Here is a 26595-nt window from a genome sequence, read left to right as displayed (position 1 = left end):
GAAAACTTAATTATATTAAAACATGGCTTAGCCAGTTCATGTCATATCCTACTGAAATCCAGCCAGTTTGAGTAAAACAATTAGACTTTCAGAACCTTCGTGAGTTGGGGAAGGAGAACTGTGACATCTCAAACATAATTTAAAGAATGCTTTTAAACTTAGAGCTTGTGCTGGCAGTGGTGGAATCTGCAGTTCTCATCCTTGATCAATGGCTGTGCTGACTGTGACATATTCAGATTGGAGTCTCACAATATTTGAAGAGCCACAGGTTCCCTATGGCAACTGCTGCACCTCATCTGAGCTCTGTGAATTGTAGGGGAAGGGAACCTGCAGCCAAAGGGTCATAATTCATTGACAGAAGGTCTGGACGATATATCAGTATATCGCCCAGGACAGGTATCAGGAGTAGACCATGATGTTGGCTTCACTCAGTGGTTTATTGCTGGTGAAACCACCACCGTTCCTGAGTCCCTCTGCTAGCAGCACCCGCTGGAGTGAGTTGCTGCTCCCCTCAGTCAAGAAGTTAAAGCAGGGGTCAGCAAAGTTTTTGTGGCTTGGGCCAGTTCACAGTCCCGCAGACGCTGCAGTGGGCTGGAGTGCGTGCACACGCATGCACAAACGCTATTTCCGGCGTGGAGGAGGCGTGCGCAGCTTCCCATTGGCTGCAGAAGCTTCCTGCAGCGAATGGGAAGCTGGGCAGCGTTGCAGAAGGCGGTCCCCGCTCTGCTCCGCACCGGTTTATTGTGGTGCACGGGAGCCAACTGAGCAGGCGGCGGCGGGGGTCCATGGGCCGGTTAAAGGACCCCCATGGGCCGCTTGTGGCCCATGGGACTTAGGTTGCCAACCCCTGAGTTAAAGGATTGCCCAGCGGTGGCAGCAGCAGGGCTGGCACAGCTGGAGATCAGGAGCCCTCCTGCACCCCTGCTGAGCCGTGCAAACAAGCTACCTTTCAACATTGCAGTCTGGCAATGGTAAGTTGCACTGACCTCAGACCGCAAGGCGCTGGGGTGAAACCACCCCAACTCCCACAGTGAGAGCTGGGGCAGTTTCACCTGGCACCTCATGGGCTGAGGTCAGTGCAAGTTATTTTTTCAATATCATGGTATATTACCAGACCACAATGTTGAAAAGCTGATACTGCCCAGCCCTAATTGACAAAGCATCTGCTTTGCATGCAAAAAGTCTCATGTTCAATCCCTGGCATTTCCAGGTAGGTCTGGGAAGCTATCCCTGTCTCAGACCCTGGAGAGCTGCTGCCAGTCATCTAGCTACTGAGCTAGATGCACCAATGATCAGAGCTGGTGTAAGGAAGCTTCCTGTGTTGCTAAAGTGCTGCTTCATCCTGTTGCAAAAAGAAAGAAAAAAATGAACCAAAGAAGGCCTACTCTCTATCCTAGCACCAAGCAGATGACTGCATATGAAGATAGACTTAGTATTTGGTCTCGAGTCATTTCATCGTGCCAGAAGTCTGGTTGGGTGGGGTGGGAAGAGAAGCACTGCAGAGGTTTTGCAGAAGCAACTGGGAGTTATCACTACTGCCTTCACCAAGTCAGTGTGTGGTGAAACAGTTTCTGTTTTGCTGAGCCATCTGGTGTCAGCTGAAGAGTCAGACAGGAGTTGCATAAATAACATCGTAGGCTCTTATATCTTTATATTTTGCATTTGGGCAGATGCCAGTGCACAGAATGTTCTGTGTCATTCTAATATCACATGCATGTTAGAACACAGGAGAGCCTTGCATCAGACTGAAGGTGTGTCTAACATCTTGTTCTGTCCATCACCAGCTCCCACCAGCAAACAAGCTTCCTAGAGGCGGCTCTCACTGTTGTTACGTAGTGACTAATATTCAGAAGCATTCAGCCTCATCCTCATTGAGTTGCTGCTGAACTACAACCAGCATCCTTGGCTGTGCTGGCTAGGCCTGATGTGTGTTCCGTGCACCTGGTATACAGCCATCACCAGTAGCCATTATTGTCCAGAAAATTGTCTAATCCCCTTTTAATGCCATCTAAAATGGTGACCGTTGCCCCATCTGTGGATTGTGTAAGCAAAATACATAGTAGGAGTGGCAGCTGGGAAAAAAGGGCTTCTGCTGCTGCTGTGAAGTTTGACAAAGCAGTTGATCAGAACTGTGCATGGAATGCCCCATTCATCTTTCTCTCTCTCTCTTTCTCTCCTGTGTGTGTATGAGACAGAAAGAGATCTCATGGTGCCACATGAGATTTTATGAATGGCATTTAATATGCTGGCTTTTCCTGTTCCTTTAGTGACTTCCCTATTCTGTTGCTGGTGTCCGTTTTCTATTATGGCTCCAAATCTTTCATGGGCCTATATTTGTTCATTTATATATGAAGTTGACATTGCTGATTGGGCAGTGTGTTCAAAGCCATTGCTGGGAGTATGGCGTCATCAGCTGGTAATAAAAGCATGTCCCAGTTTGACCTTACGCTGTAAAAAACAATTCAACACCACCTGCTGTCTTTTGTGGGTGGTGGCTCAAAGTAGTTTGTTAATAATCACTTTGCTTATTTAAAATACTTATAACCTTGATCACTGATTCATTTTAATAACTTCTGTACTGCTTATTATAATATAATCTCTTAAGTGGTTCACACAAGTTACAAGCAAAAAATCTCAAGCAAAAAATCAGTATATAGCATCAAAATACAATAAGAATCTAGCAAAACATTAAAGCAGAAATACTGAAATACTTGTGGCTTGTTCCAATAGTTTGATGAAAAGACATAATGACCCATGAGCCATGTTCAAACAAATTTTGGCATCTGTCTGTCTCAAGTGTGCCTCTTGGGGTGAAGTCAAACCACAGGGGAGTTGCAGCGCCTGCTGTGGCTGCAGAGACCAGTAATTTGTAATTGTTGCCTTTTGTGTTGTTTTTGCTGCATTAGCAGCGCCAAAGTGAACCTTCTGAAGCACAAGCCTGGGCAATGAGTTTGGAGGGCTTGGGCTGCCCAGACGACAAGACCCCCACTTGGTGTCGCTGATGTGGTCCAGAGGAAAGCAGAGCAATACGTTTGGAACCAGCTTGGCTGCAGGAGTTGCCAGAAGGAGGCGTACATGGCACCACCCAACTGTCTTAGGGTCTCCACTCTGGATTTGTGTAGAGTTTATTCCTTAGTCTTTCTTCTCCTAAATATGTCCCACAAGGCAATGGGTATACAGTGGTACCTCGGGTTAAGTACTTAATTCATTCCGGAGGTCCGTTCTTAACCTGAAGCACCACTTTAGCTAATGGGGCCTCCTGCTGCCACCACGCCACCAGAGCACGATTTCTGTTCTCATCCTGAAGCAAAGTTCTTAACCCGAGATACTATTTCTGGGTTAGTGGAGTCAGTAACCTGAAGCATATGTAACCTGAGGTACCACTGTATATTTTTCTCACAGTTTACTCCCGTAAGTTTTCTCCTGAATGAATATAGCTGCAAGGCAGTGGAGGTTTAGGAGGAGTTTTATTTCTGTACGGGCTACCTTCCCAAGTTGATAAGTCCCATCTGCCACTCACTTCCCTCTACAGCATGTGCAGAATCTACCACCTAAACCATGGGTAGGCAAACTAAGGTGAGGGGGCCAGATCCGGCCCAATCACCTCAATCTGGTCCAGGAATCAGCGTGTTTTTACATGAGTAGAATGTGTCCTTTTATTTAAAATGCATCTCTGGAATTCGTTCACTCCCCCCCACCAAAAAATATAGTCTGGCCCCCCACAATGTCTGGGGGACAGTGGACCGGTCCCCTGCTGAAAAAGTTTGCTGACCCCCTGTAGATTCATTATTTGTCTCATCCACTCAGTCTGCCAGAGCTTGTCTTTGCATGCAGGGGTAGTCCCTAACTCACCAAGGGTTTGAGAATTATTGGCTACCCTCACCTGCTTTAGCTGCTCAGTCAAAGCCGTTTCCTGAGGTGTGGACACTATAGGTGAGAGCTGAGTGCAGGGTGGGGACAAAAGGTGAGCAAATGATCCCAGAAGGAGCATGACTTGTCCTTCACCAGAGGTACTACACCTCTCCTAACCCCAATTCAAGCAATAAACTCTGGTTAATAAACTCCTAACCCGCATTCAAGCAGTAAACTAGTTAATCTTAACTACTGCCTGCTTCCCAATCCATGGTTTGAATTTGGCTACTTTCAAACTGGTCATGGTGAAGGCCAACCATACACTCCCAACTTATGAAGCAGATTGGGGCAGCTGGTGTTGCTTGTGCAACACTTGGCACTTGCATTGCTTGTGTGTGCGAAGTCACTCGCATGCTGAGCACCCTCAGCGGTGCATGTTGAGCATCCCAAGTGATGAGCGCTAAGCAGCCCGAGCACTGGCTTTTCTCACGGCAGCTGCTGCTGAAAGAGGCCCTGGCTCCTTCTGGCATTGTGCAGAACAAAGTGTGTGTGATGTCCTGTGTGCTGAGTGTCCCGAGCATTACATGTGCCATGCACAATGTCGTGCACAATGCTCAGTGCGACAATGGGAAGAGCCAGGGCCTCTTTCCGCTGCTACAGCAGCAGGAGAAGAAGCTGGCCATGGAAGCCGTGTCTCAACGCTCGGCCTCCCCTCCCTGAAATATTATTCAGGGGCCCAAAGAGCTCAGCACCCACCCCCAAGGTGGTACCCCTAAGACCAACCAGAGTGTGTTGGTGACAAGCTGTGATTAATGAAAAACAAGCCAAATGAGGCTTTCAAAGGAATGGAGAGACATTGCAAAGCTGGCTTGAGTTGTGTGGGATTTCACTTAGCTGCCATATAGCAAGTCAGACAATTGGTCCATCTGGCTCAGTATTGCCTCTTGCTTATCTGGAGGGAGGATATAAAGTTCTGTTTGAATGTGTGCACAAACTACGCTAAGGCACAAAGATAAAATTTACATTCATTGTTCCATCCATTTTTCCTCTGGCCCTATCCACCACTGACATGTGGACCTCAATTGGTTTGCCCAGAAGGGAATGTGGCTCTCAGGCTGAAAAGGGCCTCCCACAATGTTTTGGGGGTTTGTGTGCTGTTAAAGCACAGGAAGCCAGAGGAGAGGTAGCTAAAAATAACACTACTGATTTCATATGCAGCCGTTCACAGATGATTTAAGATTGCCCAGCAAGAGGCAACAGGAGGCCCTGAAAAAGATCCAGTAGAAAAAAAGGTGAGGATTTGCAGGCCAAGTCTCTTGAAGCTGAGATGTGTCTCCTGTTAAGGAAGCCATGGATTTTTCTTCTATGTTCAGCCTTCAGACAATAATAAGAAAAATCTGTAGAAGGGCACAAAGTCAGCACAGCTTATCCACATTACAGAACAGCAAAAAGCTTTGACACAGGCAGATAAACAAGTGCTGCAGAACTTTGCCGGATGCTTGTAGGTTTGCAATGGTTGCTTCCAAGCAGGTTGTAAAGGAAAAGCTGAAATGGTCAGAGGCATCTTGTTGACATAGATTAATTACAGATTAATTGCCACAATTAATTACAAGATAGCAGCTCTCCTTGCCATTTAAGGATCCACTCAGAGGAACCCTGCCCTTCCAACCAAGAGAAATTGACAGCCGTAATCTGTATCTTCTATACCACTTTAGGCTACAAAGTGTGGGTGAGTGGGGAGGGGCCAGTGTGAGAAGAGGATGTTGGACTAGGTGGGCCTTTGGCCTGATGCTACAGGGCTTTTCTTGTGTTCCAGTTTGTGTTGTTTGGAGAAATATGAATTAGGTAGAATTGCCTTTAAATCTGACCTGAACTGAACCATTCCCCAATCTCTACCCAAGTGTCAAAATAAAGAAAAATAAAGAAGCAAGAACTACATAATGAAAGCTCCAGATGCACCTGTATGGGGGAAAGAATACCACAGTTTAGGGGCTGCCACAAATAATGCCTTTTCCCAGGCTGCCACCCCCTTAATGTCCGAGGGTGGTGGAACTATCAAGAGGGCCCCTTTGGAAGCCAAACCAAAGGATTTGAGGAACACATGACTGCATTCCTTTGCAGTCACTAAGCTTGCTTGCTGGTCTGAGCTGAGAAAATTATTATGGTCGGCATTCAGCAAGACTTTCCAGGTTTTTGCCTGCTTCCTCCCAATCTAAACAATCCTGCAATTCTATGGAAACCTTACAGCATTTTGATCTTTGACGCTCCTTCCTGGTTGGAAGAGGACCAGATGTTTATGACGGAGTTCTGCACAGCAGTAGAAGGAGGCGGCAATGTAAGCTCTCTCTCTCTCTCTCTCTCTCTCTCTCACACACACACACACACACATTTTCCATAGGTTGTTGTCTTTGTTTTTTACTGCAGCTCACGAAGAAGCTGACTCATGCACAAGAGACCTAGATTATTTTAGTGATGAAGGAGAAGGGAGTGCACTTCCTACCCCAAGGGCCCTCTGGATGGAAAGCTAGTCCAACTTCTCATTCATAATTCCCAGCAAGTGGTTGAGTAATGGTTGGGTGGATGGTTACAGGAGAGATGATAAAAAATTCCCAAGTTTTTCTTGTTTCTGTTGGGTGTATTGTGCAACATGCCACTGATGCAATCATAGCGGGCTAGGTACAAGCCACATACAAAAGACAAGGGAAAATGAATTTAATAGTATGGAGCAGTGGTTCCCAAAGTGGAGGTAGGAGGTGGGATTCCCTAGGGCCAAGGAGGGTGTGTGTGTGTGTGTGTGTGTGTGTACACTGGAGGTGTAAGTGACTACCAGGCTTTGAAAAGCTGGTAAGACTGGATCAAGTTCATCAGTTTGGTTGAGTTAATTAAACTGGATAGTTTTAACTGGATTTTAAATGAATAAAAGCTTGCTGCTTTGAATGTCATTGTGATATTATCTTCCTTAGTGGCTTGTGCACACCACTATTCTGCTCTTTATAGGGTAGAGGGCACTGGGAATAAATCCATGGAACCAAAGGACCTTGAGAACCAAGGGTATGCAGCCCATATTCTTGCTTCATTTTTTGTACAAGTGGGGTATTGTGTTTTTGGTTTGCAATGCATAACGAGCCTCACAAGTGAAAGAGTGCAGACTATGGATTGCACCGAGGGCTGTGCAACAGATTTGGCTGATGCATGACCCAGATCAGCCATATTTGGGTGACTTCAGTACAGCCATGGATCGCTACAGATTGGGTCGGATGGCATCCATGGCCATCAGACTATGGGATGTCAGACAGGGAGGATAGGCAGGCACTGGGTGAGAAACCCCCCACAATAACCCTACGCTGACCATGGGCTGTATCTTTCTGGGGAAAGGTAGGTGTCTGCCACCTGCCATTCCTTCCTGCCTGAGACCTGTTCTGAAGCAGCAGCACACAGGATCCATCAGTGGAGGCATCAAACCTGCGTGGTACAGGGTGCTCCTTTGCAAGAGGCCTCCATCCTGAGCAGAAGTTTGCAAAAGAACATCAAACAGTAAGTGGCTCCAGAGCCAATGACAGGCTGAGTTGGCTAATTCTGATTTTGTCCCCATCCTGAGTTCTGCAAGAGCAACACTGAGAATAATGAGGAGGAGCTGATAGCTAAGGCCACCCCCTGGCTAGTAGTAAGGATGAAGACAGGCAGGCAAACAGATGGCAGCTGTCTGATTGGGAAGAGACCATAGTTGGTAGGGGAAAGTCCCATTCACTCCCATGGACTAGTCTCCAGTGGTAGAGCCTATGTTTTAACTCCAGGGAAAACAAAGCAAAACCCTGAACAGTAGCCAGTGGAGTCTGGTCTAAAAGGGGAAATGGGTGCTGTCCCATCAGCCTCATTCTGTCCTTAGTCAGCTGCCACCTGCCTTCCTTCCTATTTACAAACAGTCCAGCTTATGGACAGTTAGCTTAGCTGTTAGCCTGCTCCTCCTTATTCTCAGTGCTGCCATTATAGAGCTGTGAAGAGAATAGGATGAGATCAAATCTAGAATGAGTTAGCTCTGTCTGTCATTGGCTCAGGCTCCACCTAGTGCTGGTTTCTCAGCCTTCCTCCCTACCAATCTCAATGGGCACCAACCACTGCTGACAGCAGCTCTCTACATTGCAACATTTTGTTTCAGCCTCCCCTCCCCACTCACAGTACCTTAATGACTTGTACATGTTTGTGTATGTGTGTTTAGGTGCATGAATTGAGAAAAAGAAATTCAACAAAGAGAAAACAGCAGAGAAGACAAAACATTGACAGGCTGAGTTTCTGAAAGTGCAGCAGAAAAAGAGGGCCCTGTAATTGGATTCTGACATAACTTGCATTTTCCCTTGGTTGGCCAATGCAGGACAGGTGTTGCATACATGCATGGGCCTCTTGCCAAGTCTCGTTCCACCCACTGTTGATGAGTATATAACATTGCTTCAGATAGTGACTCAATGAAGCTTCATGAAAGGAGGAGGGTGTGAAGTAACAGGGGCAGAACTCTGCAACAGATCTTCTACTGAGAGCTCAGACAAGTAGGTTTCCATCTCAGGACCTATCCTGAGCTTGCTTGGCCTCCACTTGCAACCCTCGACCACCTCTCAGATCAGATATCACATGATTAGCTTGGTGTTTCCTAGGACAGAGCAACTTCCAGGTGGAAGATGTGGATGCAGAAAGCTAGATTTTCCATCATCTGATTCTAAAATTCTTGAGTGGCACTGCTCTGCAGTATGGCTTGTTGGAAAAGGCAAGTGGACATGTCTAAAGAAGACGAATTACCATTCTCCGTGTCTTACTGTCAGACCCAAGGGGAGGAACATTCAGACTACTGGAAGGAAGGTAATGTAGATGAATGCACTGTTGATTGCCAAAAATGAGGTGTAGAATAGTCAACACACACTGAACTAAACATGGGTCAGATCCAGACTGTCAGTGTTTTGCAGGAGGGATTCAAATTCAAACAAGGAAATTTAGATATGTGCAATTGCAGCTGATTGAAATGCTCTGTTTTCCCAATGTAGCAAATCCACTTTAGGAAAAGAAACAGATATTTTGTGGTTAGGTAAGTGAAGGAGAAAAGAATGAAATAAATGAATGAATAACTGGAAGTCGCTTAAACACTGCACAAGCAAATCAGGATGAATGAAGGGTGAATGCTCATTGTTGTATAACCACAAACCAAACAGAATGAGTTGGATATAATTTATCCTCTGTGCAAGCTTTGAGCAAGCAACAAAGGCAGATTTAGGAGAGTGCAACTGGTTTAGTTGCACTGGGTGCAGAGCATGGAAGCGCCATAGGGGGTGCTGCAGCTATGATGTAGAATGGAAGGCAAGGGGAGCCACTGAATTTGGCATTGCACAGGGCACCACTGGAATTTGAGATCCCAAGGTATGTCACTGCAAGCAAATCAAAATGAATACTAAATGAATAGCTTGTCTGGAGGAGCCCATAGAAACTATTCGAGAGAAAGAGTTTCCATCCATGAATTGCCTTGTGTTGATATTTAGGTATATTTTAATGCACTGTGGTGTCTTAAATGGACTGGGCTTCACCAGGTTTCACATTTGAACAAATGCAATTTAAAATATGGTTACCAGATTTTTTTCAAGGAATCCAGGGACACTTTTTTTGGGGGGGGGGAAATTTCATGCTTTATTTTAGGAAAGGGTCTGGGGATGTCTGGTAACCCTAATTTAAAACAAAAGAATAATGTGGTAAAATTTATGGCAGCCATTGCACGATCAGTTCAATATGATACTTCAGTGATGTCTTTTGGAGGATCAGTAGGCTATTCTCCCTTCCCTGCTCCAGAAATTGTAGGACAACCTTTACCGTCTCTTTTCCTTCAAGGATGATGATAACTCAATGGTACAGCAGTGTGCAGATAATTGCATACAGATAATTGTCCCTGGTACCTCCAGCTATAAATGGAGTGTGCGCATTATGGTTGAGACAATACTTCTGCCTGAGAAATAGCCTTCCTAAACCTGAGATGCTCTAGATGTTTTGGACAGCATCTCCTATCATTCCTAACCATGCTGGGTTGGGCTGATGGGAGTTGATCTGGAGGGTCCCACGTTGGGAAAGACTGCGATAGAATCAAAGAACCATAGAGATGGGTGGGATATTGGAGGCCATTAAATGAATCCCCACAGTATACAGTGCGGGGTCTATGGCACAGGGTGTAACTACAGCACCTGCATGTATCATGTTTCCTCTGCATTGAAATGAATGGCTTGGAATAACGTACGAAGAATATATTCTATAATATAATAATCACCACAGCAGAACAGTGAGGAAAAATAACAGAGTTTTTGGAAGAAAACCAATTGCAGCAGAACTGATTGCTGCATGCGATGAATACAGAAGGCCCTCTGGCTCATTCCTGATTCTGTTGGGACCACAGTTCCCATCAGCCCGAGCCATCATGGCTAATGATCAAGGATGATGGGGGTGGAAGTTGAACAACTTCTGGGAAGGTGTCCCATTAGCTGTCCAGTCAAAGAATCTATGAAGCTGAATCTTTTCTTCGGAAGGGCTGAAAGGTCAGTGACGAGGTTCCTGCTTTCCACACAGAACAATTTCCATCCTTAGCATTTCCAGTAGGGATGGGGGAGAAATTTGATTCAGTTCACACTTAAAGTCACACATACGTAAACCACAGTTTCCAAAATGATAAGTTAACTCAAACACAGCCAGCCCCCAAAATTTGCACTTTATGGAATTTCACAACACAGATCTCAATCTGAGTAATGCAGACAAAGAAAAATCGTACCCTGTGCATAGAAGTGCATATATTAGTGAAAATAGCCTCAGTCAGTTTTATTGCACATAGCCAAAGGCTGCCGCAATGTACACAGAATTATTTGACAATTAAAAGAAAATATACTGAATTGATAAAAAAGGACTTAAAACATTTACATTATTAAAACATTACGTACTCTAAACAAAGCTATGAAAATGCCCCAATGTACAAATAAAAACATTAAACAATAAAATTCATAAGCTAAAATCATCACATGGTCACTAATGTTAAAAACAATATCAATTAATACAGTGTGCAATTTATACTCAGAGTGTGGTGACAAAGATAGAGCATAGCCTGAGGTAGATAGATAGGATCAAATAAATCCATCACCTTTACAATTAATGGCTACCTTGGCTATATAATTTGCTCTAATTTTCCTAGCAGCAGTTGCAAAAAGTGCTACCCGCCAGGTCACATACTTATCTGTGTCTGCAAGGAAATATAAAATCATGTCAAGGGGGTTCTGGCCAGGGGTAGTGAAAATAGCATGCAAGCATGCATTTATCGGGGGAAATGATTTGTATACTAGGAGAAGTATGTACAAAAATGCAAATGAACTTTCATGAGAATTATTATTTGCAAACTGATGTGGAAATTGGAGAACTGAGCTTTAGACAGGAAAAATGTGAAACAAACTGACAAGAGTTGCTCATCCCCATTCATGGCTAATCAGAGATTAAACTCCAAATCTCCCAGGCCAGAGCAATCTACTACAGTGGTACCTCTTCAGGTTACATACGCTTCAGGTTACAGACTCTGCTAACCCAGAAATATGACCTTGGGTTAAGATCTTTGCTTCAGAATGAGAACAGAAATCGTGTGGCAGCAGTGGGAGGCCCCATTAGCTAAAGTGGTGCTTCAGGTTAAGAACAGTTTCAGGTTAAGAACGGACCTCCGGAACGAATTAAGTACTTAACCCGAGGTACCACTGTACTTACATGGACAAATATGTATCCTCAGAATCCTTCTATATTCCTAATTTCTAAAGGATCTCTGGTTGTATTTCTGGGAAGGACTCATGCATTAAATACTTGAGAGATGGTTCTACTTAGAGGAGACCAGAAGATATCCAGAATGCTACATAGCCAATGGTCAGAGATCAGGGGAGATGTAGTGCAGAACATTTGGAGAACACCACTTCCTTTCTGGGACCATTTCCACACAAAGCACATGCACTGCTCCAGTGGCGTAGCGTGGGTTGTCAGCACCTGGGGCAAGGCAAGTAATTTGCACCCCCTAACCCGTGGATTTGCGCCCCCTAACCCTAACCCCCAGATGTTGCGCCCGGTGCGGCCGGCCCCCCCTGCACCCCCCCACGCTACGCCACTGCACTGCTCTGACATGATAGCCACTCCACAATGCTTATACTCAGTCTTCTTTACTGTTGCCTTCCAGAGCTTCATAATGGGCAAATGCTAATGGTTCTCACAGCTCACGAGTCCTGTTTTTCTACGTTTTTTGATATGAATCTTTGGGTAGAGAGATTGAAGACCATGGGAATTCAGGTGAGGGTTGCATATATCTTGTTGAATCATGCAGAGATAAAAGCCACCAGATGCAATATAATTTGATTGTGCAAGGAAACAAATCAGGATGAACCAGATCGCAAGGAGTAATTAGTACTTTTAGTACTTTTTGCTGCTATCCAAGCATCGTCGTCTTCTTCTTCTTCTTCTTCTTCTTCTTCTTCTTCTTCTTCTTCTTCTTCTTCTTCTCCTTCTCCTTCTCCTTCTCCTTCTCCTCCTCCTCCATTATTGCAATTGTTATTTTGACTCCAAGCTGTCAGCTAAACTTATTTCCTATTGAAATTAATGGGGCAGTTGGAGGCAGCAAAGCTTCTGAATACCAGTTGCTGGAAAACACAGGCAGGGTGAGTGCCCTTGTGCTCAAATCCTGCTTGCAGGTTTTCCACAGACATCTGGTTGGCCCCTGTGAGAAAAGGATGCTGGATAAGGTGAGCTATTGGCCTGATCCACAAAGGCTCTTCTTATGCTCTTATGCTTAGTAGGACTCTTGACTTACCTAGGACCCTAGGACCTATGGGACTACCTCTCCTGGCATGCTTGGCAGAGGACCTTACGGTCCACAAATAATAATACTTTGGAGGTCCTGGGCCTCAAGGAGGTTAGACTGGCCTCGACCAGGACCAGGGCCTTTTCAGCCCTGGCCCCAGCCTGGTGGAACACTCTGTAGCAAGAGACCAGGGCCTGCAAGACGGAGCTGTTCCATCAGGCCTTTTGTCCGGGCCCAGTCTGACCTCCTTTTCCCCATGAAACCCTGTATGTAAGTGGCCCCCTTGGTGCTTTCTATCGGCCCATATGGGACCAGCATGAGTGACCAGGCCTGGCGAACATTTACCGTATTTTTCGCCCTATAGGACGCACCGGCCCATAGGACACACCTAGTTTTTTTTGGGGGGGGGAATAAAGAAAAAATTCTTTATCCCCCCCCAGCCGCGGGGAAGCCTGAGCTTTTAAAAACGCACCTACCGTAGTTTTTAGAGGAGAAAAGGATATCTGCCCGAAGTGCGGGGCGCTCTGCTTCAGCGCGCCCCGCGCTCTGGGCAGCAGGCTGCTATCCGCAGCCTAGGGAGCCCTGCGGAAACTCCTCCGGGCTCCCCAGGCTTGCAGATAGCTTCCTGAAGCCTGGAGAGCGAGAGGAGTCGGTGCGCACAGACCCCTCTCGCTCTCCAAGCTTCAGCGAAAGCCTGCATTCGCCCCATAGGACGCACACACACTTCCCCTTCATTTTTGGAGGGGAAAAAGTGCGTCCTATAGGGCGAAAAATACGGTAATATTCCTACCCTCATGGCTGTGATTCGTGGGTTGCCACTTCATTTTATATTGATTTTACTGTGATTTTGAGCTGTGTTTTAATCAATTGTTTGATTTTGTGTTTTTAATGTATTATATATTTGGTGTTAGCTGCCCTGAGCCCGGCCTTGGCTGGGGACGGCAGTAGGCCCCAGACAGTCTGGCACATGAGGTGAACCACAAAGTACCTCTCCCCCTCCCACACACACCAGAGAAGAAGGGGGCAGTGGAGATTCTCATTAAGATCAAGGGAGGGATAAAGATCTACAATGGGAACAAAGCAGTGAGTCAAATCAACCTTGCCAGACTACTGAAGTGAGACTCAAAGGCTGTTGTTTGGGTGTGTGCCCTGAATCAAACCAGGCAAGTGCATAACCAAGGGGGCAACACCTACCATTTTCTCACTAGAGGAGCGGGGAGACTAGCAATACTTCCTATTTGCAGAGAAGCTGATGTGGAGGTAGCACTGTGAGGCAGGAGGCTGCTGAGGAAGCAGCAGATCTGGCTTCCAAGGAGTGTACCACAGCCACCGCTGCCACTGTAGCAGCGGCCAAGGAATTCCTTGGAGGCTGAATCTGTCGCCCCTGAGGATCTGCATCTAAGGTGGTTGCTGCACTTTGCCTCACGGGTGGGCTGGCCTTTGGTGAGGAGGAAGAGGAGGCAGAATGGTAGAGGAAAGAAAAAAAATCGGCAGAAGGGATCGGCTTGATCCACTTCGTGGGGTGAGCAGCGCTTCACACATTTCTTAGTCCCAATTGCTCTTCTTGGCCACAGTCCAAAGCATGGCAGTGAATTTATGCTCACTTCATGCTGTTAGGGGATTGTGTCCATTGCATTTGGGCATATATCAAATGACCATGCTGCTGTTTCTTACGCAGGTGACAGCTGACCAGTGGAAAAAATTGATTCAATGTGCAGTGCTAGAGCCAGAGGTGAGAAAGCACCTTTTCTACAACTCCAGAGCATTTGCGATCTCAATTGCTGTGGTAAGCACCATATTGCTTCAGTGAGAGTTGGGGCATGTGGGTTTCCTAGGGTCTAAAATGACTATATATATATATTGCAGGTATGGGGAACCAGAGGCCCATTGGTCAAATGTGGCCCTCTAGACCTCTCTTCTTGGCCCTCAGAATTCTCCTCAAGAATGTGCCCAGTAACTCCAATTATGCTTTTTGTTTGCATGGCTGGAGAAGGGGTGTGTGAGTGGGTGTAGCAATCAGACAACTGTATGAAGATAAAATTTGCATTCGTTGTTCTGCCCTCTTTAGCCTCTCTCCCCCACCCCCCACCCCACTTCTGGCACTTGGCTCCCAGAAGTTTGACCAGAAGCGAATGAGGCCCTTGGTTTGTAAAAAGTTGCTCACCTCTATTTTATTAGATAAATATTGTGTTCCTCCTTTCAGGTTTTCTACGTGACCCTCTGGATCAATCTTTTTTCCACCCTGCAGATATATTCTGTAGCACAACCCTGGGAAATCAGTATTTTGGCCACTGCAGTTGCCCTAGTGGCTGCCTTGATCGTCAGACTCACAATTCATCAACATCAAAGGAAGGTAAGACAAGTTGAGACATGTCTGCAGTTATGATTTCCATGATGACCAGCAGGTATTAGGGATTCATGTTCAGATAATCACAAATTAAGACAGAACCCAATGGAGCCTATTCAGTTCAACTTTCATTCACTGAAATAAGCAGAGGCTTGACAACCATATGTCAGGAGTGCTCTGATGGTGTTTCCTGCTTGGCAGGGGGTTGGACTCGATGGCCCTTGTGGTCTCTTCCAACTCTATGATTCTATGATTCTATGAAATAAATGCCAAAAGCAAAGCCTGAAAAGCAAGAGGAGGTTGGCCCACATCTTGCAAAGCAATTGCTTTAGAGGGTGCCTGCACATTGCAAACCCATTTGTTGCACCCACCTCATCACAGTCCTAGCTGGAATTGTCACCACTGTCAGCTCAACTCAGCTCAAATCTTTCCACCCTGAAGAGTTATAGCTCAGCAACAGAGAACCAAGTTTTTCATGAAGAAGCTCCCCAGCATCACCAGGTGCATCTGGGAATACTCCCTGCCTGAAATCTTCGGAGAGCCACTGCCAGTCAACATGAACAATACTGAACCAGATGGACTGATGGCCAGATGCAGTTATAAGGCTGTCTTATAACTGTATCTGAACCATTGGTCCACCTGTTCCTATCTTTTAAGTGGGAGAGCTCTAACTCAATGGTACAACATCTGCTTTGTATGCAGAAGGTCCCAGGTCCAATCCTTGGGCAGGGCTGGAAGGAAACTTAGGAGAGCCAGTGCCACGCAGTGTAGATGATACAAATCTAGGTGGACCATTGCCTCAGGATAAGACAGCTTCCTACAAGGAGCCATAATTCAGTGGCAGAGCACCTGGCTGCATTCAGAAGGTCCCAGGTTTCATCACAGTATCTCCAGGTAGAGATAGGAATGTCCCCTGCCTGAAATCCTGAAGAGCTGATGCCAGTCAGTGTATACAATTCTGTACTAGGTGGACCAATGGCTTGATGCTGCAGAAGGCAGCTTTCTATGTTCCCCTTTGAAAATTGTGGGGAATGACTGTTAAACCAACTTGTTAAACTGCCTATGCCCATGAGACTGTGGTATGGCTTCCCTCTTGCCTCCACTGGGCATTTCGTGGTTGAGACCTTTAATTCCCTTCCTTCTCCTTCTCATTTAACAGCTGAATGTAAGTACAGACATGAGACTAGCCGCTGCCAACGAAGCTTTCATGAAAAACAAATTCCTGGTGGGGTTCACAAATATGCCGGAGAAGCAATGTAGTGTTCCACAGGTATCCTTTTTCAGATTGAAACAATGCCAAATCTCTGTATGTCAGGGAGAACTGAAGTTTCAGTTTTGTCACTTAAGAACACATCCTATATTTACCTCTGAATATAATGATATAATAAAATAAGGGTGGGGACCTTTTGCTGACGAAGGACCTCATTCTCTTCTGGGCAGCCTTCTGGGGACCACATGCTAGTGGTGGGCGAGACCAGGGGCATCCGTACAAATGTAAATGTTTTCCTTTACAAAGTAGGCTAGTTTCTGCACCTGCTCAACCACTCCGCTTTAACCTCAATCCAGGCAAGTCAAAGGCATTATCGGAGTTCAAATATGCATTCCAGCCAGGTGAACACTTGGGGTTGTATCCAATGCAGTGCTAAGGTTTTTTTTGTGTTTTTGTTTATTTTTAAGTCTAATAATCAGGTTCATGTTTATTGAAGGCTTTTTTTTTGTTAAAAAAAATTAAAGCAAAAGGATTACATGCCGTTAAACATTTAAAAAAGAAACGCTGAATCAGCTAACAAATTTCTCTTTCCACTATGGGTCAATACTGTTCAGATGGCACAGGAAAGGGAGAAGGGGGTGGAATCCTGATCAAGAGCCAATGAAAAAACAACACCGTCCCCAAATAGAGGGTTGGGGGAGAGACACAGGATAAAGAATACACATGCCCTAGCGACTGCAGCAGGAAAGTGTTCATGGATGCTTGTGGTCTTTGTGAGAGAGCCTGGAAAACTAGAATAAGGAAGAAAAAACTCGTGAACCAAATTGGCTACCAAGTGGCCATTTTTGCTCTGCATTTGAAAATATTTTTGCAGACCCATTAAAGATGTTCCCCGGAAGTTGCCCAGTGAAAAGCAGATTGTTAGAAGATATCATACACAGGAAAGGAGTGGATCGTAGTTTTAAGATAACCCCAAAAGATCCTTGGGCGAAAGCAGCAATGGGAATTTAAATAACACCACTGTTGCTCAGTTCAATCATAAAACAAATCATAGCATAAAGGGAGACTTGCTGTAATCATGGTTATCTTGAAGGGTTGGAGAAGATTAAAAGTCCTCTTTGGCCCCATCCCAAGGAAAACAGTGTTCCATCTTAAGAAAAGAAAAGAAAAGAAAAGTTTGCTATGTACTTCTGCAACTCTGGAGAGAGTCCAGAATTAGCAGGACCACCCCAACGAAACTGGGTTTAAACACACAGCCATTTATTCCTCCAGCCTGGATATGAGCACTTGTAAGCTGACACCCCAAGAATTGGGTTCAAGCCACAAAGGCAACAGAATCAGCTGGAAGAGAGGAACCCAGCCCTCCCACAAAATGCAAGAGAAAACGTTTGGTTATGCAGTCATCTCACTCTCTGCAAGCTCCTGAAGTCAGGAGGAGAAAAGGTTCTAGCAACTTGAAAGAAGACATGAGAGTTGGCTGTAAATATGGGGTGGGGTGAAAACAAAACTCTGGCTGAACACAGAAGCTTCACATCAAAGAAAAGGGCCTATCCAAACAGTGACAACCCATTTATGGGCCAGAGGAATCAGCAATCTGACTCACAGGCGGCCAAAAGGCCAGGCTGGGCTGAGAGCCATTTTTTTAAAAAAAATTAAAAATGCAATGCTCATTTATGAAAGAGAAACCAAAACACCCCTAGAAATTAAGTAAGAGAGTGGTTTTAACAGAACGGTGGCCAGACCCCTGCGGCAGCTTCTGCCTGACAGAACTGGATCCTGCAGGCCAAAGGAAGGAGGTCTCGTGGGGTTCTTCAACATCTTGCTATCAGCAGCAAACTTCTTGGCTCAAACAATGGCAGGAGCCCCACCGATTCCCACGAACAACTCTTGCATTTCTCAGAAAGGCAGAGGAAGAAGTTCCCCATCGCATGTGCCTGATGACGGCATGAAGCTCAGGCTGACTTCAACACCACACTCTTTGATTCGGAGTTTCCTGGCCCAGAAAAGCTTGTACTGAGCGGGAAGGAATGCAGCAAACCAGAGTGGAGTGTGGTTTCCCACTGAAAAGTCTACTTTGGCTATGAAGGGGGAAGGAGGTGCGAATGATCCTGCACATCACAAGACCCCCACCACAAATGGGTGGCTGTGAGAAACCAAGGTCCACAACAGACAGAATGTTTCAAAATTAACTGGTTTGTGTCCGGTCACCAAGATGAAGTAGCCTTTTGCAGAAAGGCCGGGAGAGGCTGGGTGGGAAATCGTTATTGGAGAATTCCAGAGGAGTTAAAGACACATAGCAGTACATTTGTTCCACTGGCAAAATGTTTTGTACCAGCTGAACATTGTTGTGCAAGAGAATGTACCTGTGTTGCCCAATAAAGGTAAAGGTAAAGGGACCCCTGACTGTTAGGTCCACTCGTGGACGACTCTGGGGTTGCGGCGCTCAACTCACTTTACTGGCCAAGGGAGCCAGCATACAGCTTCCGGGTCATGTGGCCAGCATGACTAAGCCGCTTCTGGTGAATCGGAGCAGCGCACGGAAACGCCTTTTACCTTCCCGCCAGAGTGGTACCTATTTATCTACTTGCACTTTGATGTGCTTTCAAACTACTAGGTGGGCAGGAGCTGGGACCGAGCAACGGGAGCTCACCCCGTTGTGGGGATTCAAACTGCCGACCTTCTGATTGGCAAGCCCTAGGCTCTGTGGTTTAACCCACAGCGCCACCCGCGTCCAATAGATTGCCCAATAGATGGCACAATTTATTGCACATTGTTTTTCCACTATTCTAACTGTCATGTTGGATCCCTCTGTTGCACAGTGTTACAATCTCACCCAACTGCTGGCACAGGAGCCCTTGTGCTAGTAGACAGAGAATACTGGATACAGCCCTCATGGAGCAAAGCAGGGCCAATGAGGTGTGGCCTGGAAAAAGTTCAAAAGGAAAGATAGAGAGGCCTGGAGAGTCACAATCAGCCTGGGGCCTGAGGCTTCTCTCCAGCTATAGCTTAACATCACACATTCTTTACTTGCCATGATATATCCAGTACCATAATTTGTCCATAGGTGGTGGTATTGCTACAGATTACTACATAAGAGTAAAACAATTAAAACAATCTGAGCTCCTTCTTACAAATGGGTGTGAATAAGTAAGCAACATCAATCCTTTTCTCCAGTAAGCAATATAGAGAGTTGCAAAGAATTTCATCATTTACCATAATTTGTGCACGGCTGGTGGGATCATCAGATATAGGGCTGTTTTCCTTGACTTCCCCCATCAGCTCTGGTTTGTTCATTTTGACGTGGGGCCATGCCTTCAATTCTTAGCAGACTCTCTGGCAGAAATGAAGAGGAATGAGAAGGTGAGTGATGATTGGAGGGTTTTTGTTTTGTTTTAAGGCAGAAGGTTTCCAAGGAAGCCATGCTGCCGAAACTGTTAGTGGCATTGCTGACAACAAACAAAACATTGCTGAAAACAAACAAAACAAATAAATTAATTTGAGCTCCATCTTCCAAATGGGTGTGAATAAGCAAACAGCCATCATCCTCTTTCTCAAGTCAACCATACAGAGAATTGCCTGCAATTATATCAGGCACAGAAATATTCTTCAGAATTACCAGAATCCAGCTGATGGATGTTATCATGCTTTAAACAGCCACCACCACCAAAGTAAGACACTGACTCATTGCTCTTAAAACTAGGTTGTGGGTTATAACAAATTAAATATACAGAATTCAGTCAATGGAGTCTGTTTAGTCATTTAACTATTCCATTTGGGACAGGTGTCTATCATTTTCATTAAAGATGTCATTCTAAAGTTAGTTAGCTAGTTAGTTTTTCAAAAAAGAAATTCAGTATTTTTGCAGAGTTTTTGAAATAACATCACTGCTGGATCACACTGAAGAGTTTTGCTTAGTAAGACTGTGTCCAACTCCTCAGTCTCCACCCCCCAGGATCTGGGGACCCAGTCCAGGCAGATGTGGAGATCACTTAGCCTGGATCTGGACCTGAATCAATTCAGGGAACAATGCTGAAACCCAATTAAACATAAAGGCACAAGGGGGCGGAAGAAGGAGATGTTGCATCTCCTTCACCTCTTCATGACTGAGAGCAGGAGGGTACAATTGACTGACACTATCTACTGCTAGGCTCCTTGCTTTCTCACAGGAGCAGGCACGCCAACTCCAAACAGAGATGTCATCAGCCCCCTCAATATTCCTTAACAGGGGACGCAGCCCCCAAATATTGAGCAGGTGGAGGAGGTCTAGCCGAGCAAAGCACAGCATCAATGGAAGGCTGCACCAGCCTGCACAGTGCCAGGAGACACTGCAGGGACCAGGGCAGCCTGGTGTGAGGTTGCACCAGCCTGCTCAGCATCTCCTGAGACTGTGGGGACCAGCGTGACCTAGCAGAAGGCTGCACTAGCCTGCATAGTGTCGGGAGATGCTGTGGGGACAGGTGCGGCCTGGCGAGAGGTTGCACTAGCCTGCGCAGCATCTTTTTATGCAAGCAAGGACCAGCACAGATTGTAGTAGGCTGCTCCTGCCTGGCATCTCTTGACACCACGCAGGCCGATGCAGCCTTCCTCTAGGCTGCAACAGTCTGGCCTGCACAGCATAGGGGGCGTGTGCAACATGCGCCAACCCACCCAATGTTGGGGGCAACATGGTGCCTCTGCCTGGTAGACACCAGGAACCACCGGCACACACACACACACACACACACACACACACACACACACAATATCCAGCTCCATTTTCTAAGTTCTGGTTCCCTGTGTAGCCAAAGCAGTCCTGGCACCAAATCACCATAGGAATATTCTTCAATTAATTTGCATCCTGCTCTGGGTCACCCCATATTGCTTTTTCTTCAATTCATTTATGTCCAAATAATTTCCTGACAGATTGTGCTCAAGATCAGTTCAGCTGCCCCCAATGATGATCCCCAAGTCATTTCTTTATAAAGTAATCTCACAGCAGTTTATTTTCCCAAGCTAACATCCTACCCAGTCACCTAGATCACCATCCTCCTCCCATTCAATCCCCTCAAATTCATTACTCACTTGGAACCACTAGTGGCACTTCAACAAAGATTCAAGGTTGTATCCAATGTTAGTCTTGCACAGGGTAGACCCATTCATAGGTGCCGAGTTCTGCCCAACATTTTGGGGGGGGCTTGTTGCATGTGTGTGACATCACATGTGATGTCACACACATCAGGAGGAGGCCTGATGTCCTCTGCAGCTGCGGAGAGGCCCAACAAGGCCCAGCTCCTCAAGTTAGGGGGAGGCTGCCATGTCCCCACATACTTTGGGGTGAGGGCTGAGCTGTCCTCAGCCCCATAGAGTTGGTGCCTATGGACCCATTGAAATTGTTAGACATGACTTAGTTCTCTTAATTTTTATGTGTCTACTCTGAGTGGAACTTAGAGACAACCCTCAGAACCCATGCTCTCATCCTTAACAACACTCATATTCATTTGTGTGATTATGGCCATATTCACGCCATCCATTTAAAGCACTGTGATACCACCTTAAGCGGTCATAGCTTCCCTAAAGACTTATGGGAGCTGTAGTTTGCTAAGGGTACTGGAGTTGTTAATTTATCTCTTCCAGAGCTACAATTCTCAGAATGGTTTAACTATCAATCCCGCCTCACAGGTAACTCCTGAATATTGTAGCTTTGTGAAACACTCTTAACAAATTAGAGCTCCAATAATCCTTTATTGGAAGCCTCAACTGTTGAAAGTGGTAGCATAGTGCTTTATGGATGGTACAAATGTGGCTTATGTCGCTACTGAATTGTATCCAACAAATTCCTAGCCAAAGCAGAATGGTTTCTGCTCATACAACAGAACTTCTGTTCCCTCTCCTGTCTCTGCATGCCCTCAGTGCCACCTGGACCTTCAGAGGAATTTTGTGTGTCAGGACTCACATGGAGAGAGGAGACAGGAGAGGAAGGGGAAATTCCATTGTGAGAATGGAAGATAAAACCATAAAACTGTAGAGTTGGAAGGGACCCAAAGGGATTCAGCTGATCATTGTTGCTGTTAGCTGATTGCTGCAGAATGTGCTTTTCTGGGTGATGCAGAATAATATCGCTGTCCTGCAAATCTGCTCCTCCCGGCTCCTTTTCAGTCTGCTCTGAAGCACAACCTGAAAGAACTCTGCATTGTAATAGAGACTCCCATCGTTCCAAGTCAGGAAAAAGGCCTGGGAATTTCTTCAGAAGATTCTGAACTGCTGCCCGAGAAAAAGGACAGCCACCAAAGTGCCTTGGCATACCGAGAGTTCCTCCAGCTTGTCCCAGATGGAGCCCCTGAGGTAAGAATTCATTGAAGGAGTCCGTAAAAAGGTTTGGTGTTGGGGGAGAACTGAGGTGGATCTTCACCAGCCTCTGTACTCAGCCAGCCCATACCTGCCTGATTTCTTACTTATAAACTGTCCAGAAGGTGGCACTGCCTGTTAGTTTCTTTCTCCTCCTTAGTCTCAAGGTTGACCTTCTAGACCTTAGCAGGGGAGGAGGCAAAACTAGAACTAGTGCCTCTATCAGTCATTGGCTCCAGCACTGCCCTACTTTTGTATTCTATACCTTTTGTCCTACCAGTCCCAAGGGGGCCCCAGGCACTACTGCTCACTTATAAATGTTTAAGAAATATTTAAAATAAAATGTAGTGCCAATGATATATTATTATGCCTTTTAAATGATGTAGATATGCAAGGGACATTCAAGGAATATTTGAATTCTTAAAGGAATTTTTAAATATATATATATATTAAGTCAGGGACTTTTCAAGAAACTTTTAGTACACACCTTTTGGTTATTTTAAGTTGTTTTAGATTTTGTGTTTCAAAGTTGTAACCCACCCTTGGACCTCACAGTGAAGGGCAGGTAATAACAACAGTAACAACTAGGTTACTGTATATATTAACACTAGCAAGGGTAATGCACATGAAAGTTTGGAAAGGTAGATGTAAACCTAAAAAGAATTAATGATGGAAATGATGGAAATGTTTAAGTTGACAATAATGTTAAATGAAATGGGATTAAAAAGCTGTTGAAGGCTAGTTGTGCAATATAGAAGCAAATTGCTCAGAATATCTGGGTTTGGAGAAGGGAAAGGGCCACAGCTGAGTGGCAGAGCACCTGCTTTGTGCATGGAAGGTCTCAGGTTCAACCCCCAGCACTGGGAAAGACTCCAGTCTGAAATTTTGGGGAGAGGTGGTTTATTATGACATAAGCCAGGGTTGGGGATAGGCCAATCTTGGCCTGTGAGGCCATTATTTCAGAAACCATGCCCATTGATAGTGGGACGCGGGTGGCTCTGTGGGTAAAACCTCAGTGCCTAGGACTTGCCGATCGCATGGTCGGCGGTTCAAATCCCCGCGGCGGGTGAGCTCCCGTCATTCGGTCCCAGCTCCTGCCCACCTAGCAGTTCGAAAGCACCCTTAAGTGCAAGTAGATAAATAGGTACCGCTTTATAGCGGGAAGGTAATGGCGTTTCCGTGTGCTGCGCTGGCTCGCCAGAGCAGCTTTGTCATGCTGGCCATGTGACCCGGAAGTGTCTCCGGACAGCGCTGGCTCCCGGCCTCTTAAGCGAGATGAGCACGCAACCCCAGAGTCGGACACGACTGGCCCGTACGGGCAGGGGTACCTTTACCTTTACCTTTATGCCCATTGATGCTATTCCAAAGGTGGGAGGGGTTTGATTCTGAATTGGCTGCATGCATCAGTTACTCTACTGGGAACTGGCACACATAGCCGAAGCAGCAGGGTTTAATCTCCGCTCACCAGCAGATGAGTAGGAATTAAATCCTGCACCATTGGGCTGTTCATGCCTCTTCCCCTACTGGAAACAGCCATGTGCAGTCAAAGCTCAGTGTTGGTCTGTTTGAAAGCCCTTTTGCAAAGAGCCCTGTGGTGTTCAAAGAGCAACAAGGTTCTGGTTGCAAAAGAGCTTTCATACAATTCCACACTGAGTCCCCATAGTCAGGGCTTGAGAGTTCAGTATAACCTGGTACCATATTAATGTCAGATGACTGGCAGGTAGATGGCCTCTGGGTTGGGGATATAAGGATTTGGCTTGCTGGTCAGAAAATGTTCTCCACTTCTAGCACTAACTTTCAGGGACAGCACATGAAGTGCTATTTGAGCTACAGATTGGTATAGGCATCACTGGGCTAGATGGACCACTGGTCTGACTTGGTATAACAGCTGCATCCTATGTTCTTACATCATCAATAAACGTTGATGCTTGACTGATTTTAGGTGATGGCCCAGCAGCTATTGGCAATCTTCAGTGGCTGCTACATCAGACTTCTGGTCAGTGGTCAGCTCACAGAGGTCGCTGCAAGACGACATGTATTACTCAACCACACCCCATGCCTGTGCCAATTCGTCGAGACTACAGTGCTGGCAAAGAGATGCTCTTGGTTCAAGCTGAGGTGACCAGTGGTGGATAAAGTGGCCCTTTGCATTATGCACAGTATTAACCAGAATGGAGACCTAGAACTTGCAAACTGGGGAAAACATTTCACTTGGTTTTCTGAATTGGCCACAGTGACACACACCTTAGTTACGCACTATTTGCATTGCTGTAACATGCTCTACATAGGATTGCCTTTGAAAAGTGCTCAGAAACTTCAGCTGGCTCAAAGAGCTGCCAGATTGCTGTCCCAGGCTGGTTATATGACCTATATGGATTAGGTCCAAGCTATCTGAAATACCACATTCCCTCATAAGAACCTGCCCAGGTTGCGAGAGCTTCAAGGGAGATCTTTCTCTTGGTCCCACCATCCTGACTTGGTGGCGATGTAGGAGAGGACCTTCTCGGTAGCTGCTGCCAGACTCTGAAACTCCCTCTCCAGAGAAGCCAGGCTGGCTCCCTCCTTGTGGTGTTTCTGCTGACAGGTAAAGTCTTGTTCCAATAGGCTTTGGGGAGCTGACTGCTTTTAATGAAATGACTGGTGCTGTGCTGTTTTTCATTCTAGCTATTTTTTATTGTAAAGGTAAAGGTAAAGGGACCCCTGACCGTTAGGTCCAGTCGCGGACGACTCTGGGGTTGCGTGCTTATCTTGCTCTATAGGCCGAGGGAGCCGGCATTTGTCCGCAGACAGCTTCCAGGTCATGTGGCCAGCATGACTAAGCCACTTCTGGTGAACCAGAGCAGTGCAGGGAAACACCGTTTACCTTCCCACCATAGCGGTACCTATTTATCTACTTGCACTGGCGTGCTTTCGAACTGCTAGGTTGGCAGGAGCTGGGACCAAACAATGGGAGCTCACCCCGTCGCGGGGATTTGAACTGCCAACCTTCTGATCGGCAAGCCCTAGGCTCTGTGGTTTAGACCATATAGTTTTAATTATATTTTATTTTATAAAATGTAATTTTAATGATTAGTTTTTCTGTGATTTTAGCTGTGTTTTTTTTTATCAGTAAGCCTCCTTGAGTACCTGCCAGGCAAAGAGGTGGGGTACAAATATAAAAGTAGCCACCACCATTGTTCTCCATATGCAACAAGTGTCCAGCAGTAATTTTCTGGATGCATTTTTGTCATCTCCATTAAGGAGCTACTGTGAAATGAAATGAGATCAGTGGCCTGCCTAGCACAGTACTGGCAAAATTTCTCCAACCTCCTGTGCAGACATCCAACAAGCCATGTCAATAAGAGATGATCACAAATCGCTTGTGTGATTTTGCAATATTTTGCTTTCCATGGCTCCTGTTGGGTAACAATAGTGAAAGATGAGAGATGCCCCCCCCCCAATAGCGGCATAGCTTCTGAGAGAGGCAAAAGCAGGATAAAAGGACAATAATATACTTACCCTCCCTCCTTTGCTCTTTCTGTGTGAAATAGTTGCTTGGGATCCCCACCTACCCACACCCCCCCCCCCCGGTTTCCTCTCCTTGGAGACAGGGGTGAAATCTACTGCTGGTGATTTTTATGACTGGCTAAGCAGAGAAGATAGACTGGCTAAGCAGAGAAGTCTCTCAGTCATTGGAAATGCAGTGGTGTTATTGTGTGCAACAGAAAGAAGACTGCACCATAGCCTGGGAAGGTTTTTTGGGTTCAGAACCTTTTCAGGGCTATGCCCTACTTTGCCCATAAGAGTAGCCTCCCTGGTTTCAGCATTATTTCACTTTCCTGGGCCCCTTTTGACAATATAGGGCAAGATATTTCCCATGGGGCATTCCGTTGCATTTTGGTTTTTTTCACTTGCAAAGACCCTAACTCTTGAGATTCTTCAAGCAGAAATATCAGGGGGTCATGAACCCATGACTGTCATTCCTGGAAGCATGAGCTCTTATCCATGAGCTATCGGTATACCATAAACACTTCCCACACACAGAGTTGA

General features: G+C 45.9%; 1 protein-coding gene across 1 annotated transcript; it reads left to right on the top strand.

Moving 5' to 3' along the window:
* The first annotated feature begins 7593 nt into the window (after positions 1-7593).
* TMEM268 (transmembrane protein 268) lies at positions 7594-25980 on the top strand. Its single transcript, XM_053374145.1, has 8 exons — positions 7594-8700; positions 12068-12177; positions 14364-14471; positions 14889-15038; positions 16192-16302; positions 19522-19602; positions 22378-22563; positions 24509-25980. Exons 1-8 carry the CDS (start codon positions 8592-8594, stop codon positions 24686-24688), a joined length of 1035 nt encoding a protein of 344 aa, XP_053230120.1. The 5' UTR covers positions 7594-8591; the 3' UTR covers positions 24689-25980.
* Positions 25981-26595: the final 615 nt, after the last annotated feature.

This window comes from Podarcis raffonei, chromosome Z (genome assembly GCF_027172205.1).
Source record: "Podarcis raffonei isolate rPodRaf1 chromosome Z, rPodRaf1.pri, whole genome shotgun sequence".
Classification (NCBI taxonomy): Eukaryota; Metazoa; Chordata; class Lepidosauria; order Squamata; family Lacertidae; genus Podarcis; species Podarcis raffonei.
The sequence above is the reverse complement of the archived record's forward strand: the minus strand, read 5'-3'. Positions and strand labels throughout refer to the sequence as shown.